General features: G+C 29.4%; 2 protein-coding genes across 2 annotated transcripts; one reads left to right on the forward strand and one right to left on the reverse strand.

Moving 5' to 3' along the window:
* The first annotated feature begins 2886 nt into the window (after nucleotides 1-2886).
* LOC113365531 (cytoplasmic FMR1-interacting protein-like) lies at nucleotides 2887-9751 on the forward strand. Its single transcript, XM_026607067.1, has 21 exons — nucleotides 2887-3019; nucleotides 3508-3736; nucleotides 3858-4037; nucleotides 4100-4281; nucleotides 4498-4723; nucleotides 4940-5044; nucleotides 5128-5331; nucleotides 5474-5880; nucleotides 6126-6256; nucleotides 6328-6498; nucleotides 6646-6728; nucleotides 6864-7180; nucleotides 7336-7567; nucleotides 7642-7841; nucleotides 7983-8116; nucleotides 8247-8447; nucleotides 8515-8709; nucleotides 8793-8887; nucleotides 9011-9249; nucleotides 9320-9467; nucleotides 9551-9751. Exons 2-21 carry the CDS (start codon nucleotides 3524-3526, stop codon nucleotides 9749-9751), a joined length of 3864 nt encoding a protein of 1287 aa, XP_026462852.1. The 5' UTR covers nucleotides 2887-3019; nucleotides 3508-3523.
* Nucleotides 9752-14590: 4839 nt separating this feature from the next.
* On the reverse strand, nucleotides 14591-18093 carry LOC113365532 (the record flags this gene model as incomplete). The annotated part of the gene is made up of 5 exons (XM_026607068.1): nucleotides 14591-15048; nucleotides 15266-15412; nucleotides 17233-17362; nucleotides 17682-17865; nucleotides 17972-18093. Coding segments are annotated over 5 exons (1041 nt in total), but the record flags the coding sequence as incomplete, so codon positions are not given.
* Between the last annotated feature and the right edge of the window lie 738 nt (nucleotides 18094-18831).

Genomic DNA, 18831 nt, shown 5'->3' on the forward strand with positions numbered 1-18831 from the left:
TATTTAATAAGGGTTGGTTCTGATTATTAACTTTATAACCATGAGCATTTTCATATATAGTTAGAGAGATATACATTTCGGTGTCAGGTTTTAGGATAAATGTTACAATTAAATACATATCTTCACAATAGTTTGTGATTACTTTTTATTACATAAAGTTGCATAAAAATATCCAGAAGCATCATTTTAAAAGATGTTTACAAGACTGTAAATGGTTCATAGAGTCCTACATTTTGCAAGATGTATTCGGGTCGATGCCAGACAGTCTATATTTTATTAATTTTAATCTGACTAAAAAGCTTAGTCATTCGTAATAGGGAAATTTTTGGAGAAGGTTTGTTCAAGTATTAAAATGCTGATTAGCAAAATTTGCAAATGTTAGTAAATTACGAGGCTGACTGGAAAATAAATTTGATCTATTTCTCATCACTTATAATATTGTTACTATTAAATTATATCAATTGTGCACAACACCTCCGTCTCCAAAGTAGCGACTCCTGGCTCTATGGCAAAAACATATATAAAAAAATTAAAAATGCTAGAAAAATTCAAAAAAATAAATTGATTCTTTCCACTGGGATGCCGCTAAAATTCATATGTATCTCGGAATTCGCGAGTGGAAAGGGTTAAAAGATAAAAAAATGTATTAAATTAAAATCTGGTAACAAAAAGATTGAAGAAATGTATTAAATTTAACGAAACGTTATAGAAAAGAACGAAAAGATGTGTATATCCAAAAAATATATCCAAATATTATGTATGTATGTATGCATGTATGTATTTATGTATATATGTATATGCAGCTAATTTTACAAAATATGTATGGCATTACCGCTTTATAAAATTGCGAAATACTGCTTTTACAATACATCATACAACTATGGCATTTTTCCAAATTTAATAAGAATTGGCGAGTACAATTTCTAAAATTTGTCCTCGTTAATTTTTATTATTATAACGCTCTACAAAGTACATGAACAATATTCTAAATAATAAAAAATATAGGCCTTTGTATATTTTTATATCTAATATACAATTATTTCTTACCATTTTATAACTTATATTTTATCATCTGTTTCAGGTTAAAGATCACAAACAGATTATTTTAAATATGCGCCATGTCATGGGATTGGACAGGCCGAAGGTATTAACTTAATTCTTTTATCAATGAATTTAAATATTATATATTTTTCCAATCACTATTTTTTCCATTTAGGAGGAAAGTGCAGAAAAAAGGAAAGCAGCGGCTAAGATGATTCCAGAAATGTTGATGTATCTTTGTCAAACATCAGTGCAAAGTTTTCATAGGGAACCATCTGCTGGTGACAGAAATAGAAAAGTACCAGACACAATTTAAAAAAAATTAAATTTGAAAAAATCGTTTGAATGCGTGAAATTACATTTATGATTGTATTTATGTTTATATGTATATAAAAGTTATTTGTAAGCTTCAATAAAAATTATTATTTCTCTGTATTTTGCTCATTTTATTGGTAAAAAAAAATTCATCAATTCGTTTATAACTTTCCGTATGGTAAGTTACAGTAACCCTAAAAAAACGAGAATAAAAATATTTGCATATCTTTACGTTTCGAAGGTTTCTGAACATTTTGGCATACCTCAGAAAAAATGGATGTGTGTATAAGTATGGAAAAAATACATGGATACATGGATGGATACAATTTCCTTTCGACGATTTCGGGCGCACGGATCAACCGATATGAATAATTCAAAAAGCATTCGATTCCTATTGATAAGGTGACGTGCTGATTAGCTTTTGCCAAAGGTTATTGCAGCCATTTCGGAGATACGGAGCAAAGAGTGCAGAAAATGGAAATTAAATTTTTGAGAGAACGGAGCATCCGATTTGAATAATTCAATTGTATTGAAGTAATGAAGAATTAATTAAGTTTTTGCAAATGCAGGTCCAGCCGTTTCGGAAATCCACAAAAAAAGTTGAAAAACACGTCATTTAGCGGAAGAAAATCAGATATCAGAGAGAATCAGTGTTTGCGTGTGTGTTTGTGCGGATACAATTTTTTGACAACGATTTCGAGAACACAGAACAACCAATTTGAATGATTCAAAAAACGTTCGATTTCTATTGATAAGGAGACGTGCTTATTAGTTTTTGGCAAAGGCAGGTCTAGCCGTTTCGAAAACACGGGGCAAAAAGTGCCAAAAATGGTATTTCAGTTTTAGGGAGAACGAAAGAACAAGAAAAGTCAAAATATAAAAAAAATCAAATTTCTCAAAAAAAATATTGTTTTCAATAATTTCAAAATTTTCAAAAAATTGGATTTTTTCAAAGTTTTGAAAAATTTTTAAAACTTTTTAAAAAATTTAGTTTTCGGTACGGGAAGTTTCAGCAATTTGCCTCAAGGCTGCAAATGATGCCATGCACCACTAGTTTGTAATTTGAATCAATTAAAAAAAAATTAAATTTTAATTTTCAAGAATTATCTGCATTTTTAAAAGAGGCATTTTTTCAATATTAAAATTTTTCAAATGTTTTCAAAAATATTCAAAAAAAATCAGAATTTTCAAAAGAAATCTATTATTTCTATTGTGAGCTTTTAAAAATTTTAAATTACGGTACATGAAGTTCCAGCAATTTGCCTTAAGGCACGATGCCATGTACCACCAGCTTTATATTTTGTTTATCTCAATCATTATGCTTATTATTATTATTATTATGCTTATTTATCTATGATCTCAATCCTTACATCTTTTTATAATTCAAATGTTAACGGTCGTGATCCAACACCAACATTAAAATATTGACTATATTATCAATATATGTAAAATATCGATATATATGTTCGATATCGAATTGCATTTGTCTTCCCTACGCCCATCCTGCCTAAACGTCAAATACAATGTTATCATGTTTATATTTATCTAATTAAATAATTGAATAACAATAAGATGGTTTGTGTTACGTAGCTGAAGTACAAATGTATATTAAAATAATTCATTACAATAATAAATTGTACAACAATATTGTTAGTTTGTCTAGGTGAATGGAATATGTCGAATATATTTAGTTGTGTTTATTATTTATATATTAGTTGCATTTCATAATTTGTGATGTTTGATATTGGTTAAATAACTCGTGTAGTTTGCTATGTCTTTATAAAATCAGTTTTGTAATATCTATTATTTCATGTGAGTTTTTGAATTAAAAGTAGATTTGCGTCACATAATGTATTGTTATAAATTTCATTAGTGCAATTTATTGGAAAGGCGGCTTTAACATTTAAGATTTACAAGAATTACAAAATCACTTTGATATGATGAATGCAATGTATATCAAAATTTGAACATGGCATTTCTTTGTGGGTGCTTTTTATATTTTAAACTTTGAGCATTTATCATTATTATTGCTTAGCTTTTTCATATTAGTTTTGATTTTCATAATTCTTGTGCAAAGCATATGTTTATTAACGAAATTTTATTTTTAGTTAAGTAGCAATAAATGATTAACTAACCATTTCTACTTTCTAGTGAAAAATAGTTGAAGATGGCAGGCGCTGATAAAGTATCTTTGCAAGATGCATTGTCGAATGTTGACGTATTAGATGAATTGACTTTGCCGGATGAACAACCATGTATTGAAGCTCAACCTTGTTCAGTTGTGTACCAGGCCAATTTTGACACAAATTTTGAAGATAGAAATGGTTTCGTCACCGGCATTGCAAAATATATTGAAGAAGCTACAGTACATGCTAGCTTGGTAAATAAAAATATTAATTGAATAACAAACTTAATACCTTATTCTACATTATATTCATTATGTTTACATTTACTTATATATTAGAAATATATGTTAGTAGTATTAATTTATTATTTTTTAGAATGAATTACTAGAGGAAGGCCAACAACATGCTGTTATGCTTTATACATGGAGGTGCTGCTCTCGAGCAATTCCTCAACCCAAATCAAATGAACAACCTAATCGAGTTGAAATTTATGAAAAAACAGTTGAAGTCTTGGCTCCTGAAGTCAATAAACTCCTTAATTTTATGTATTTCCAGGTATTTTTTAAATAAATATGTTAGGTTTTGAGTAAGTTTTGCTAATATTTTTGATATTTTAGCATAAAGCTATTGAAGGGTTTAGTATGGAAGTTAAACGGCTTTGTCATTCAGAAAAACGCAAAGATTTTGTATCTGAAGCATATTTATTGACACTTGGTAAATTTATAAATATGTTTGCTGTTCTTGATGAATTGAAAAATATGAAGTCCAGCGTGAAGAATGATTATAGCACATATAGAAGGTAATAATATAATAAAAGTTGACTCATAACTTTTACAATTTTTTTTTAATATATATTGGATGGCAACCAGAACAGTTACATTCTATAAGCCATTGGGCTATAATTTTGATCCCCATATTCATAATTGATGTTTGATATTTTGATATCACAATGAAAATCTTCCTTTTTTCAATTTTAGTTTATACTATTATTTAGCTTATGAATTTTCTATTCTAGGGCTGCTCAATTTTTAAAAGTTATGTCAGATTCTCAAACTTTACAAGAATCTCAAAACCTGTCCATGTTTCTTGCCACACAGAATAAAATCAGAGATAAGGTGAAGGAAACTTTAGAAAGAATTCCTGGATATGAAGAACTTTTATCAGATGTTGTGAATATATGTTTGCATATGTTTGAAACTAAAATGTATTTAACACCTGATGAGAAGCATATGCTGGTTAAGGTAAATATTACTTAAAATAGTAATTAAACAAGCAAATGCATTTTCTGTATGTTTTTCTTAAAAATACATAAATTAATTTGTGATTTAAACATATTGAGGATTTAGTCCATACAGTTATTATATTATGAAACATGTTGTACATCAACGCAAAATTAGATATTGTTATAAATGACTATATTTCTACTAATGTAAAAAATAAAATATGTTTTCTGTTAGGTTATGGGTTTTGGTCTTTTCTTGATGGACAGCGAAGCATGTAATATCAATAAACTAGAACAAAAAAAGAAACTTCGACTGGATAGATTTGACAGAATATTCAAGGTAAGCCCAAATCATTAATAGCCCATGAACAAATTTCAATTTTTACATTACTATTATAATCAATGTTATAATATTTTTAACAGAATTTGGAAGTAGTTCCATTGTTTGGAGACATGCAGATAGCACCATTTAATTATGTAAAACGCAGTGCCCATTTTGATCCATCTAAATGGCCATTATCTTGTTCAACTACCATAAGCCCACAGGCAGATTTAATGGTACATTTACCTCAAATTAGGGAGGGACATGTGAAATACATATCAGAATTAGCAAGATATAGTAATGAGGTAAATTGAATTGAATATTTAACTTCATTATATGATTGTCATTAAATTCATTACACATTTTTATCTATTCATTTTTTATGCTTACACCTTCTGTGAAAATTTTATCAATTGAGTGTTTAACTTTATAATTTTATTTTTCAAGGTGACAACCACTTACAAAGAATCAGGCACAGATGCTGAGAACAGAGATACAGCCGAACTTGCACTTAGAGGTCTCCAGCTACTTTCTGAGTGGACTTCTGTAGTAACTGAATTATATTCATGGAAACTTTTGCATCCTACTGACCATCACCAAAATAAAGACTGTCCAAAAGATGCTGAAGAATACGAGAGAGCTACTCGTTATAATTACACTGATGAGGAGAAATTTGCACTGATTGAAGTTATTGCAATGATCAAAGGCTTGCAGGTTCTTATGGCTCGAATGGAAACTGTTTTCACAGATGCCATAAGAAGAAATGTTTATGCAGAGTTACAAGATTTTGTACAGTTGTTATTGAGAGAACCATTAAGGAAAGCTATCAAGAATAAAAAGGACTTGATTAGAAGGTAAAATGAAGTTTTGAGTAATAATTGGTATACCTGAGAATAATTCACATTGGCAGAAATAATTAATTATATTACAAAAAAAAAAAATACAATTCTCTGAAATAAAATAAATATTTCATCAACAATGAAATGGTTTTTATATATTAATATGTATTAATATATAAATAAAAGAATTATTTATAATGAAAATATTTTACTTTATATAAATTAACTAAGTTATTATAAAATTGCATTTATTGTTACAGTATTATAGTTTCTGTACGAGAAACTTGTGCAGATTGGCAAACTGGTTCCGAGCCTCAAGCTGATCCTGTTTTGAAAGGCAAAAAAGATCCTGACAATGGATTTCCTATTAAAGTACCTCGAAGAAATGTTGGTATGTTGAACAAAGTTTTAATTGAGTACTTATAATTTAAGAAATAATATAATATTAAATTTATTTTGTAGGCCCATCATCAACACAGCTTTACATGGTACGAACTATGTTAGGTTCACTGATTTCAGACAAGTCTGGTGGAAAAAGAACTCTTCGGAAAGATATTGATGGGGGCTGTTTAGTTCAAATTGATCAGTTTCATAAGAATAGTTTTTATTGGAATTATTTATTAAGCTTCAGTGGTAAGATTATTTTATATTTGTTACATCTTAATAATTAACTATATAGTATAAACATATTTGTAAATGGTTTTTTTGTTATGTAATAGTATATATTTAATGTATTCATTGTCATGTTTTATATTTATACTAAATCATTGATATTTTCAGAATCTCTGCAAAAATGTTGTGATCTATCACAATTATGGTATCGAGAGTTCTATCTGGAAATGACCATGGGAAGGAAAATCCAGGTATATTTTGTACTTCATACTTTGTTTTTGCATTTATGGTTAACCACTATTGAATTAAGAGTAATTAATATTAAATATAACTATCAATTCAATTTGGATGATTCTGTTAATAATTTTTAAAAAATTTCTGTTTAGAAATGTACAGTAAGACATCAACACAATGAAGAGTGTTCTGACCTTATAACAATGGAGAAACGAATTCAATTTCCAATTGAGATGTCGATGCCCTGGATTTTAACAGACCATGTTTTGAGAACTAAGGAACCCAGTGTTATGGAAAGTGTTTTATATCCCTTGGACTTGTATAATGACAGTGCTCTATATGCTTTAACAGTCTTTAGAAAACAATTTCTTTATGATGAAGTGGAAGCTGAAGTTAATTTATGCTTTGATCAATTTGTATACAAACTTAGCGAACAAGTATTTGCGCACTACAAGCAGCTGGCTGCCAGGTAAAAATTAAGCATTTCTAAGAACATAATATTTAATAATTCAAAAATTAACTTGAATTGTGATTAAATAAGTCTAAATATTATTAGCAATTTTTATGTGTTTGTGCTTTTGTGATTTTTGGAAATAAATTTTACCTTTTGTTTTTATTTATTAGTATTCTGCTAGATAAACGATATCGTGCTGAGTGCACAGCCTTGGGCTCATGCATTTTAGCATTTCCAAAAGCAAACCGTTATGAAACCCTTTTAAGACAAAGGCATGTTCAGTTACTAGGAAGATCAGTAGATCTTAACAAATTAATAACTCAAAGAATAAATGCAGATATGCAAAAATCATTAGATTTAGCTGTTGCCAAATTTGAAGCCGGTGATATTACTGGTGTTGTGGTAAGTTTTATTACAAAAAACATCAATTTTAAAAGAGTAATAAAATTAATGGCAATGCTTTGCTTTTATTTTAGGAACTGGAAGGATTATTAAATGTTAATAGACTTTGTCACAAATTATTGAGCAAATGGCTGGCTCTGGATGAATTTGATGCCATGTTTCGTGAAGCAAATCATAATGTTTTAGCACCCTATGGTAGAATAACTCTCCACGTATTTTGGGAATTGAATTATGATTTTTTGCAAAATTATTGCTACAATGCAGCAACCAATAGGTATAATATTATATTGATTCATAACAAATAAACTATTGATGTGAAATTTTAAATAATATTTGTTATACAAATAGACCTTTAGATAAGCTATTAAAATTTCTTTCTCATTCAATTTAATAAATTTTCATAATGTAATTGCAGATTTGTAAGATGTCGTGGTATACAATTTGCACAACCAATTCACAGGGACAAACCTCCACAAATGTCATATGCATATCATTGGGGCTCAAAGCATCTAAGTACTGCTTATAATACTCAATATGGTCAATATGCAGGTAATTGGACAAAAATTAACTTGAACTTATTATCAATAATTCTAAGTTAATCGTAATTTAGAATTATTAATAAGCGGTAATATTTGCGCAATGTATGCAAATATTCTACATCAAATTAATTTTATTTCAGGTTTTGTTGGAACACAGCATTTCCATGCTATGTGTAGATTGTTGGGCTATCAGGGTATTGCTGTTGTTATTGAAGAGTTATTAAAAACCGTTAGATCTTTAATTCAAGGAAGTCTCTTACAATTTACTCGTACCTTAATGGGAGCCATGCCAAAACAGTGCAAGCTCCCGCGGTATGATTATGGCTCACCTGGTGTTCTAGGTAATAACTTAAAAATTGATATGCTAAAGTTAAAGGTGATATTATATACTTCATATTTTTAATTCAGGTTACTATCATGCACAGTTGACTGATATTGTGCAATATCCAGATGCAAAAACTGAATTGTTTCATAATTTTCGGGAATTTGGCAATACAATATTGTTTTGTTTGTTGATGGAACAAGCTTTGAGTCAGGAAGAAGTTTGTGATTTGTTACATGCAGCACCATTCCAAAATATACTGCCAAGGCCTTATTGTAAAGGTAATAAGAATTATTTCAAATAACTTATTTGTCATTTGAGTATTTTAAAATAAAATACTAAATAAATATTTTCTATTTTGTAGAAGGAGAGAAGCCAGAATCAAAGCAGAAAAGGCTTGAAATGAAATATGCAGCATTGCAAATTGTACCTAACATAGACAAGTTAGGAACTGCTAAGGTGTGTTTTATAAACTCTCTAAAGTACTCTTTTTATTAATAGTTAGTATAGTATTAATTAGGTAGTTATAAACAAAAGATAATTATTTTTGTATTTGATTGTTTTTTTTATTATCTTATCCAGCAAGCATCAATAGCTCGTGAAGGTGATCTTCTAACTCGTGAGCGATTATGTTGTGGTTTAAGTATATTTGAAGTGGTTTTACTAAGACTTCGAGGATTTTTGGATGACCCCATTTGGTCTGGACCACCACCAACAAATGGTGTTCTTAATGTTGATGAATGTACAGAGTTTCATAGATTATGGAGTGCTCTGCAGTTTGTATATTGCATACCTGTTGGAGAAACTGAATTTACAGTGGAGTAAGTGTGGTTATTTTACTTGGCATAGTTTTGCACTGATCATACTGATGTTATAATTAATCTTCTACAGAGAATTATTTGGTGAAGGTCTGCATTGGGCCGGCTGCACTATGATTGTTTTGTTAGGTCAACAAAGGCGTTTTGAAGCTCTAGATTTTTGTTATCATATATTGAGAGTACAAAGAGTTGATGGTAAAGATGAAATGGTCAAAGGAATTGTAAGTTTATGCTAATTTTTTTAATTAACATTAGAAGTTTGTTTTTTTTTACCACATTGGTTGATTTTTGGTGTTGTTTTCAGAATTTAAAGAGAATGGTTGATCGAATAAGGCGTTTCCAAGTATTGAATTCACAAATATTTGCCACTTTGAACAAATTATTGAAGGGTGTTGAAGGTGACGGACAAAGTGTTGAACATGTAAGATGTTTCCCACCGCCTCTGCATTCCTCATTAGCAGCTCATTATCATGACCCCAAAATGCTGAGGCATCAACAACAGTAATCCACTATTTACAAAATTGTATATGTTTTAAAAACAAAGTAAGTTTTTATATAAATTATTTTTTTTTCTTCTCTACTCTTCTTTTGAGTTTTATGATTTGAAATATATAGATATAAAAAATTGGTGTGGATGGACTTTCAAATCTCAACTGTGAGGGCTTGCATGTTATTTTCTTTAAATATTTAATATCTATTTTTTAATTGTTTTACAAACATTGTTAATTCTATAAATCTTTTTGACATGAAATGATAATTATAAAGAATAAGAGTAATACAATAATTGCATATATTAAAGATAATATAATTTTAGCGCACCAGAATTTGAAGATTATTCTAAATCCTTACTTGCTTCTTAGTAGTTTTGATTAAAATGTAATCTCTGTCAGGACAAATTTATTTCGGTAAAAATCATTACTGCTTTACAATACGTACGTGTCATGAAGAAATCATATTATTACTTTCCGAAATTACTTTATTTTTAATTATTGTTTTATATATTGACTTGGCTATGTCATATGCTCAAGATGTATTTTGAACTCTTTGAGAACTACGCTTAAAAAATGAAATTTATTAATTATATTGCTAAATATTTATACCTGCTTGATGTAATTATAAATTTTATTGCATTTATGAATTTCATTCCTTATATGAATCTTGAGATGGTTTATATTTTGAAATATAACATTAAAAAAACGTTACTTGTTTTGGGGCAAGTAGAATACGGATAATATTTTATATTATTATTTAAATACGCTCACCTGAAATATTTTTTGTTAAACGGTTAAATGTTAATTGAGTGAATCTAAATTAATTATCGAAGTCAATTGGGTTGTGTAATTGCTAATTATTAATTATAAATTGGATGTCATTTTAATATGATCATAGGAATATATGTACAAATTTTGTCAGCCTAATGTAACGAATTTGAACGGAGGATGGTTTTATCAAATAGCTCAGTAACTATGGGCCCCCCACTAGTTGAATATTATTTTAAAGTATTGTTGTCGATAAAATAAAAGCACAGTTCAATATAATTTCGTTCTTGCCAAGTAGAATAGTTATATGAAAATCAAATTAATGAGATTATTATCAGTATATAAAATTGCATGCACAAATAAAATTGTTTTGGTACATGCTACTTTTTAAAGTGAGATGACGTATTAAGCGTTTTTTTTATATATTCAACTTTTAATCACAATGCAGTCAATAAAGTTTTTATTGAACTAGTTGAACATTTCAAAATTTCATAATTTACTACATGAGGTCATCACATTCTTCCAATCCAAGTTACTGAGCTAACGTGATCCAATCGGATTAATATTTATTATGTATTATTCAAATAGTTTATATTTTACTGGATAAACATTATTTTATACAAAATTTGATCAGTGGTAGTCAAAAATAAACAATAACAAATCTGCATACGCGATTTAATTGTAGTCTTGCATTTGTTATTCAAAATGTTACAAACATTTTCTTACCAATATTACTTGTGATGGAATTATTATATTTTATTAAAACACTTGCATAATTTTTTTTCAATTAAACAATTTTTTTTGCCATGCAGGAATAATATATTTTAAAAATTAAATATGAATTTGTTGTTAACAAATATTATAAATGAAACATTCATATCGCCATCAGCAGCGGAGCTGGTTTTATTTGGCTTTGACAATAATGAAATCAATAATTCAATTTTATTATTAAAATATATTGCAAGTTTCTAATTCCTTTTTTTAAACACAAAAATAATACACATTTTTTCATAATATAATATTACAAAAAACAACGATATAAAGACTACGAATTTCCATAATCGCAAACTTGCCAAATACATAAAACAGTATATAGATTTTTTTTTAGAAAATTAAGTATATATACAAGAATATTTATATATTCAATAAAACAGCCAAATTATATCGGAAAAAGTATTTTTGGAATTGACGTTGCACATTCACAATTTGATTACATAGACACAAATTATGTTACAAATTTGGATACATAAAGGTTTTATTTCATTAATTTCAGACTTTCAATTTAATAAAAGTGTAGATTTTGTGGTCAATTCCACAATCCTAATAGATTTGGAATGCATGCCAATGTCCAAAACATTTTTTTCTGATCTGATTTGTCTATAATATATGTTCTAGTTTATAATATTTGTACTGAACTCCTAGTGTAGTCGTAATTCCAATAGCGCATAGGACAACATTTGCAATACAATTTTTCACGAAGTAATTATAAATAATTAAGCATCATAGAAATTAGTGACCTATAAAAATTATATATATACGAACGTCTACGTTTAATATATATTATATATTATGATAATGATGATAATTTTTTGCCTAAATAAAATGCAAATTATGAGGAAGTTGATTGTTGTGAACGAATTTGGTTTCCACAGGTCATAAATCTACTAGATTATTATTTAGTTTTACTTAAAGAAATTTTTAAATATTAAATTGTTTCTTTGTAGCGTTCAACAAAGTTGAGAATTTATCGTTTTTTGGGTTGAGAATTGACTTTTAAAATGGAAAATGCATGTTCTACAGTCTAAACCAGTGATTCCTAAAGTGATCGATGACAACTTTTGCACAAGATAATGAGGGGGGTAGTGAATCACAATACTTACTTTACTATGTCTATAAGTCATATACAATAAAACTAAGAAGTAAATAATTTTTTTTTGTATAAAAATGTAAGTTGTAGCATAAGTAAGCTTTCTATTTGGGGTCGCAATATGATTGAGTAAGACCAAATTCCTGAAAATCTTGGAAATATTATTTATGCATTTTAAGACTGTCGTAGTATTTCTGGATACTAAAGATAAAAGACGATTTAATAGTTGTAAAATATTCAGTGAAAAGGTGGTTTATCGTTACCACTGATCTCCTAACAAAAAAAGTTGATGACTGGGCATCATCAGCCGGGAGATGTAAGCCTTACAAAATCGTTGCCAAATGTTGATACTTTTTTTTAACATTTACTTTTCACTTTTTTAATACATTTTGTTATTATTTTAAATTTAATTTACAAAAAAAATGATATTGGTTAAAGGGGTCCACGGCAAAGCCCAAAGGGCTCACAAATCAATAAAAATAAGTCCTGCTAAATATTTCGAAAGCGTTTTAATAGTTTTTTTTTTGTCCGTTACGATGGCTACAATTGGCGAACCATAGTGGCTTCATGTTTATTCATCTATGATAAGTCCTGCAAAATTTTTGAATGCCAAAATAGTTTTTTGGTTGGTTGCAATGGCCAACCATAAAGATGGCGAACCATAAACATGGCGGCTCATTGCACAATATGGCGAATTTAGGTTAGTCATTTCAAAACAAAACGTTCTTATGTTCAGATATATTGAAAACATGCAGTGCTATTAGTGTTGTATTTGTTTCTTTTGCTGTTGTTTGTTTGTGAAACGTGTTATTAATTAAAGCGAAATGAATAAATATATGTTCGATGTGAGGAAAGACTAATCTGAATGAAAGTGAGTAATATAATATTAATATTATTCTATATTATATATGACTCGACATATCTATATAGGTTATATTGCTTAACAAATAAATGTTTACGCAAATAATAATGGCGCCGATTTTTTTGGGGGTCTTTCTATCATTTCACGTAAAACAAAAATAATATTTTTGTTATTTGTATTTTAGACTTTCTAATAGATATTTCGGAAATTATTTCAGCTGTATTTAACAGTCAACCTTATATAAAATTTTACTAAATAAAAAAATCTTTTTTATAAAACTTATATTTTTAATTATATAAATAATTTAACAATTACATTATCTAAAACCGCTCTTACAATATATCTTAATATATTAACTACTACAAAAATATACAATTTGGTTCTTTCAATTTTTGAAGTACTATGTCGGCTATTACGTTGTTTCAAAATATCAATAATTTTTATATTTAGACAAACTTTTTCTACATTAACAAAATTTATTATACAGCTATTTATATACATATATGAAATAGAAACAACAGTTCTTTATTGATAATATTGCAACATTTGAATTGGATTATTACAAATCACAGAATCCTATTTTTTCATAATAATACTTTATTTTGAATTTTTATTTATTTAATTTTTTTTTTTGCGGGATTGATAATAAAACGCAGACAATTTTTATAATTTGCGTATAATTTTTATACGCAACATATCATTAGCAAATATATAAATGCATTTTTTTTACAACCAGAAGGTAATATCACTATATAATATATCAATATTAATTCTTATGAACAAGAATTATTAAAAAATGTGGATAAATTTACTGTTACAGAAATTTTGACCTGTATTTACTGAATATGTATTAAAATATTTCTTAATACTTTTAACATTCGGAGTCAAGTATGGATACAAGGTGGTGAGAAATGATAATAAAAGATTTATTTTATTTATAACTATGATACACCAATATTATTCCAATAACTCTAATTTTTTCTTGGAAATTGTTGGTTACTTCTTCAACCAACTAAAGTTGTGCAATAACTTTAGTTAGCCTTTAGCCGATTGTTGGCACATCCTATTTCGAATTGTCATTGGAATTGCAAATCAGATCCGGTGCATAACACATTCTGTTCATAAGTTTCAATAAGTTTTCGCTTTTTTATGATAAAATATAAAGTATGTCTAAAATACTGACTTCATATTTGCAAGAGCACTTCGACGTGTGAATTAGAAAAAAAACTATATCACATTCCTAAGCATGGCTTAAAAATGTCAAGGAAGAAAGTATAGAAGACAATACTTCTGATAATTAGCTTGAAGTTTAAATTTAATAATCATTATAGATCATTTCCGACCACGTGTATCAAATTAAGGTAAGGCGATCGTCCTTAACCCTTCATCATCGTTATCATCAGTCTTTGATTGTTTCTTCAATCTTGGCGGAGCAAGTGGCTCGTCAGATACTTTTCCTATATTCTCCAAATTCCCAACATCTTTCTTCTGCTGGTCCTTGCCCAACATCAACAAATTCTTTATTCTTAAACCGCCTCCGCTCTTGTAGAAATACAAATAAACCATGGCTAAAGTTGCCAGAACTGCAAGCAGAGTGACCAGGACAATAATAATACTGGTGCTGTGAGATGAGGACTCGGAATCGGTTTGGTCGGTTTTTGGTTTTTCTGTTTGGGTGGCGTTGGAAGTCTTTTCGGTGGTCGTGCTGTCTGGGTTGGTGATGGTAGGGACGTAGGATGTGACGTCTCCGATTGAGATGTCGGCGCATGCACGGAATTCTTCTTGAGGCCCGCAGCCCACTGCGCCTGTGCCATCTGGGAGAAATATTATTTGTAAGTTAGGAGGTCAAAATTGGTAAAATAATTTCACATCAAATCATTTCATTTAAATTCAATTTGTTGTAAAAAATTATCTTCATTTTTTGATATTGGTGGTATTTTGTTACACGTCCCTTGAGATTATGATAAATAGAAGCTATGGGTAAAATATGTAATTTAGAAAAGACTTAATATCTTAATTATATATTATTACCTGGACAAGTTCCCCAGTTGTTGCCAGCAACGTAACGCCATTGCAACATGCACCTCTCACACCGCAGTCCCTGTGGCAGCTGCGCCCGCATTTCGTACACCTTGCTTCCATTACGTGGGAAGAATTTTATACCATCGTTTCCTTCACCTTGAGAAAAAACAGAAAATATTACTTTCAATACAATTTCTGTAATTGATTTTTAACATTATGTCGAAATGCAGAAACATTCAGACGCATAAAAAATCTATGATTCTAACCCAGCGGTCGGGAAACTTTCTTTAATCATTACCAAAACATATTTTTGCCTGAGTTGATATTACCTCTATGGTGAAGAGAGATTGTCCCGTACAGACAACCACGTAGCAAATACAGTAAATATCGATAAGAAATACAAGTACCCCTTAAAAATTCCATTTTTACCACTTTTGGGGTAAGTTACCGCGGTTTCCTGACCACTCTGCCCTAGACTAACAAGGAAAACCTCAGGTTTATCCTTTTGGAATTTTGATGGAACTTGATATGGTGACAGAGTTGATAGTCAAAGTGAACCCCATAAAATATTATAGGTATAAAATATTATTAAGTAAGACAAAAAAAATGCCCGCAGTCTCATTTAAGTATTTTTATATAATTTGCTTTTCTGTTTGGATGTAATTGTGTTTTGTAATCGATTTCTATTGGATATTGTACTGGGTGCACCTACTAACATCATATTATATTACTCCGTATTTTTATATTTTTCTAGCAAGCTCTATTCAATGTTTTTTATTTAAACAAATCGCAGCAATAAGTTTTTAAGAAACAGATCTGAGTCAGCATGAGTATACTCTTTAAATTATAGTTGAACCCATTTTACATTTAGTACTTTCGAAGATATAAAGAAAAATGCTGAAAATTACCCATTTTGGGGACAAGAATGAGCATTTGGGCATTTGTCTGTGGAAGTTTTAGGTTTGTTTTTCTATAAAGATTTTTAAAAACATGCACATTTTGCTTTAAAAAATATGCTTTTCTACTCGAAACTTTAACTTTACGTTTGATACTCTTTTTTTTTCATATTACTCATTTAAGATTCTATAGTAGCAGCAAAGTATAGTAACAAAAACTTAAAATAACTTGACCTATAATTTTACTTGACGGACTAAATTCTTTGATTTTTTAAAGTTTTTACATAATTTATGTACCATTCGGCACTTAAAATTTTAGGTCACCCAGTTTAAATATTTATGCACATATGTCGGGAAAAAAGGGACAAAATATATATATGGACAAAATGACATAGTGGCCTTATTTAAAAAATGCGTTATGCGACATTTCTGTCAGATGTTGATCGTCATTGTCACATTCTTGTCGCAGTAATCAGTTCAAATGTGTTACTCGTCTTCAACAGTTAATTTTGAGGGTGGTTTTATCATGATTTTTGGGACTTATTCATTGAACCTAAGAAGACAATATCACAATATAACAACCCATACCAGTGCTAGTGTTTTCGCTCAATTTAATTGCAATTATGTTTGATGGAATTTTGATTATTTATTCATTTTTGTTCATTTTCGGATAAAATAACAATGTACTATCAAATCGAACTATCAGAACAATACAGTTCATTCGAGGTCAAGATAAGTTAAAATTGAAACCTGTCCAAGGTGATCTTTTAGTAAGTACTTCAAAAACAGACCAAAGAATCCACCGTTAAAAGAAGACTTGTATTTATTGCAAAGCCCTCTGTTCCCGTTCTGACTCCGGCGAATGTTGGTTGAGTAAAAATAATTGAAACTCATTATAATATCATTAAATAAATCAATATTATTGAGAAACACCATGTCATTTTGTCCGTATTTCTCCTAATATTTGTTTATACAAGTTACATATTGTATTTACTTTTATAATACTATTTAATATTTTGAGCAATTCGACAATATTGTATATCAAAAATTTTATTATATTACAACTATGTTAGTCCTTACCTCCGATCAGTTTGAGCGGATACCGATCTAGGCACGACTGGTCCCCCACGCTGTCTGGACAAAGACGAAATTCGAAGTATCCGTTGTGACTTGCCGTCAGTTCCACTCTCAGTAACATCACGCTATTCTCCTGAAAATTAATACAATGATATAGAATAATTGAACGATCGTTGATAATCAACTTCATATAAGAAATCTTTACACATTGCATTAAGTTTTCCGTAGGAAAAATTGTGTTTTTTGCACACAACTTTATACTAGCAAGGAACATAAGATTTAGGGGTGCGTACAAAACTAGTTTATTTTATGCTATAGTTTTTGATTGATGGTTTCTTCTTTCTGAGGTATGCCAAAATGTTCAGAAAGCTTCAAAACGTCGAGAAATGTAAAAATTTTCAATTTCGATTTTTGACCCATTACAATAACTTAATATTATTTTTCCACCTCACCTTATATTTTCGCACTATTACTCCCTGGCCCCACTTTCCGCCCAGTTCGTGTGGTCTTGGTCTGGGAGCGTCCCAGGCGTCACCACATTCTCCACACTTTCCGGCGTTTTTCTGCCACTGCCTGGCGAAGCCACCACAGAAAAGTTCATGGTCATTGTAGTTTGGCGGTGTATCGAAGCCATACCTGAGTAACAAAATAAATAATATCGTTTTATTTTTAACACAACAAGTACTCGCGAAATAATTATCAGTTTTACAATATATGGCATCAATAAATGGGTATTACTCACCTCCACGCCGTGGCTCTACTGGGGGGTTCTATAAGTCTTCCATGGCCATTTGCAGATCCTATGTGGTTTATCAAAACTATTAAACAGCTCGTGGCGACTATGTACGAAAATTGTGGAAGCATCTGTAAAGAATAAAGGGTTGATTAATGATAAGTAATTTCAAATATTTTGACTACAAAAAAAATTTTTCTCGACGATTTTTATAATTATTTTTTTGACGGTAGATACCATATTACTGCCTTACGACACCTCGTTTAACTTTAAAAATTCATCAAAGTTTGCAAAAATTGGTGTCATTTTTTGGCATTTGTCAAAATTAGACTTTTTATCGACGTTTGACTACAAAAAAAATTTTTTTCGACGATTTTTATAATTATTTTTTTGACGGTAGATACCATAATACTGCCTTACGACACCTCGTTTAACTTTAAAAATTCATCAAAGTTTGCAAAAATTGGTGTCATTTTTTGGCATTTGTCAAAATTAGACGTTTCATCGACGTTTGATCAAAAACGCCTGAACCGATTGCAGAAATTTAAAAGCCATTTGATGTATCTCGATGAGGATTATCATTTCTCAGTTTCGTGCGACGATCGGCCGAGCCGTTTCTTTGTAATTTGGAAAAAAGTGTTAAACTTTTCGTCCACATTTAAGCTCTTACTACTTAATCAAAATTAAAAAATCAAAACTGTTCGAAAGATATTAGTTGGCAATGATACTGATTAATTTTAGGTGAAAGGTATCAAGCCGTTTTCTTGTAATTAACTGTTGAATAAAAAATTTAAGCAGATTTTTATGAAACTTTTTTTGTCGACATATATTATGGTCTTATAGAATTCACTGAAATACTACGGCCTTAT

This window comes from Ctenocephalides felis, unplaced genomic scaffold (genome assembly GCF_003426905.1).
Source record: "Ctenocephalides felis isolate EL2017-DRISC unplaced genomic scaffold, ASM342690v1 CF-g0.4_SCAFFOLD_01094, whole genome shotgun sequence".
Classification (NCBI taxonomy): Eukaryota; Metazoa; Arthropoda; class Insecta; order Siphonaptera; family Pulicidae; genus Ctenocephalides; species Ctenocephalides felis.

Coding starts and splice junctions, on each gene's coding strand:
- LOC113365531 (XM_026607067.1), top strand. CDS start 3,524: ATGGCAGGCGCTGATAAAGTATCTTTGCAAGATGCATTGTCGAATGTT. Junction 8,448..8,514: donor TGGCTCACCTGGTGTTCTAG/GTAATAACTTAA, acceptor TTTTTAATTCAG/GTTACTATCATGCACAGTTG. Junction 8,710..8,792: donor GCCAAGGCCTTATTGTAAAG/GTAATAAGAATT, acceptor TCTATTTTGTAG/AAGGAGAGAAGCCAGAATCA.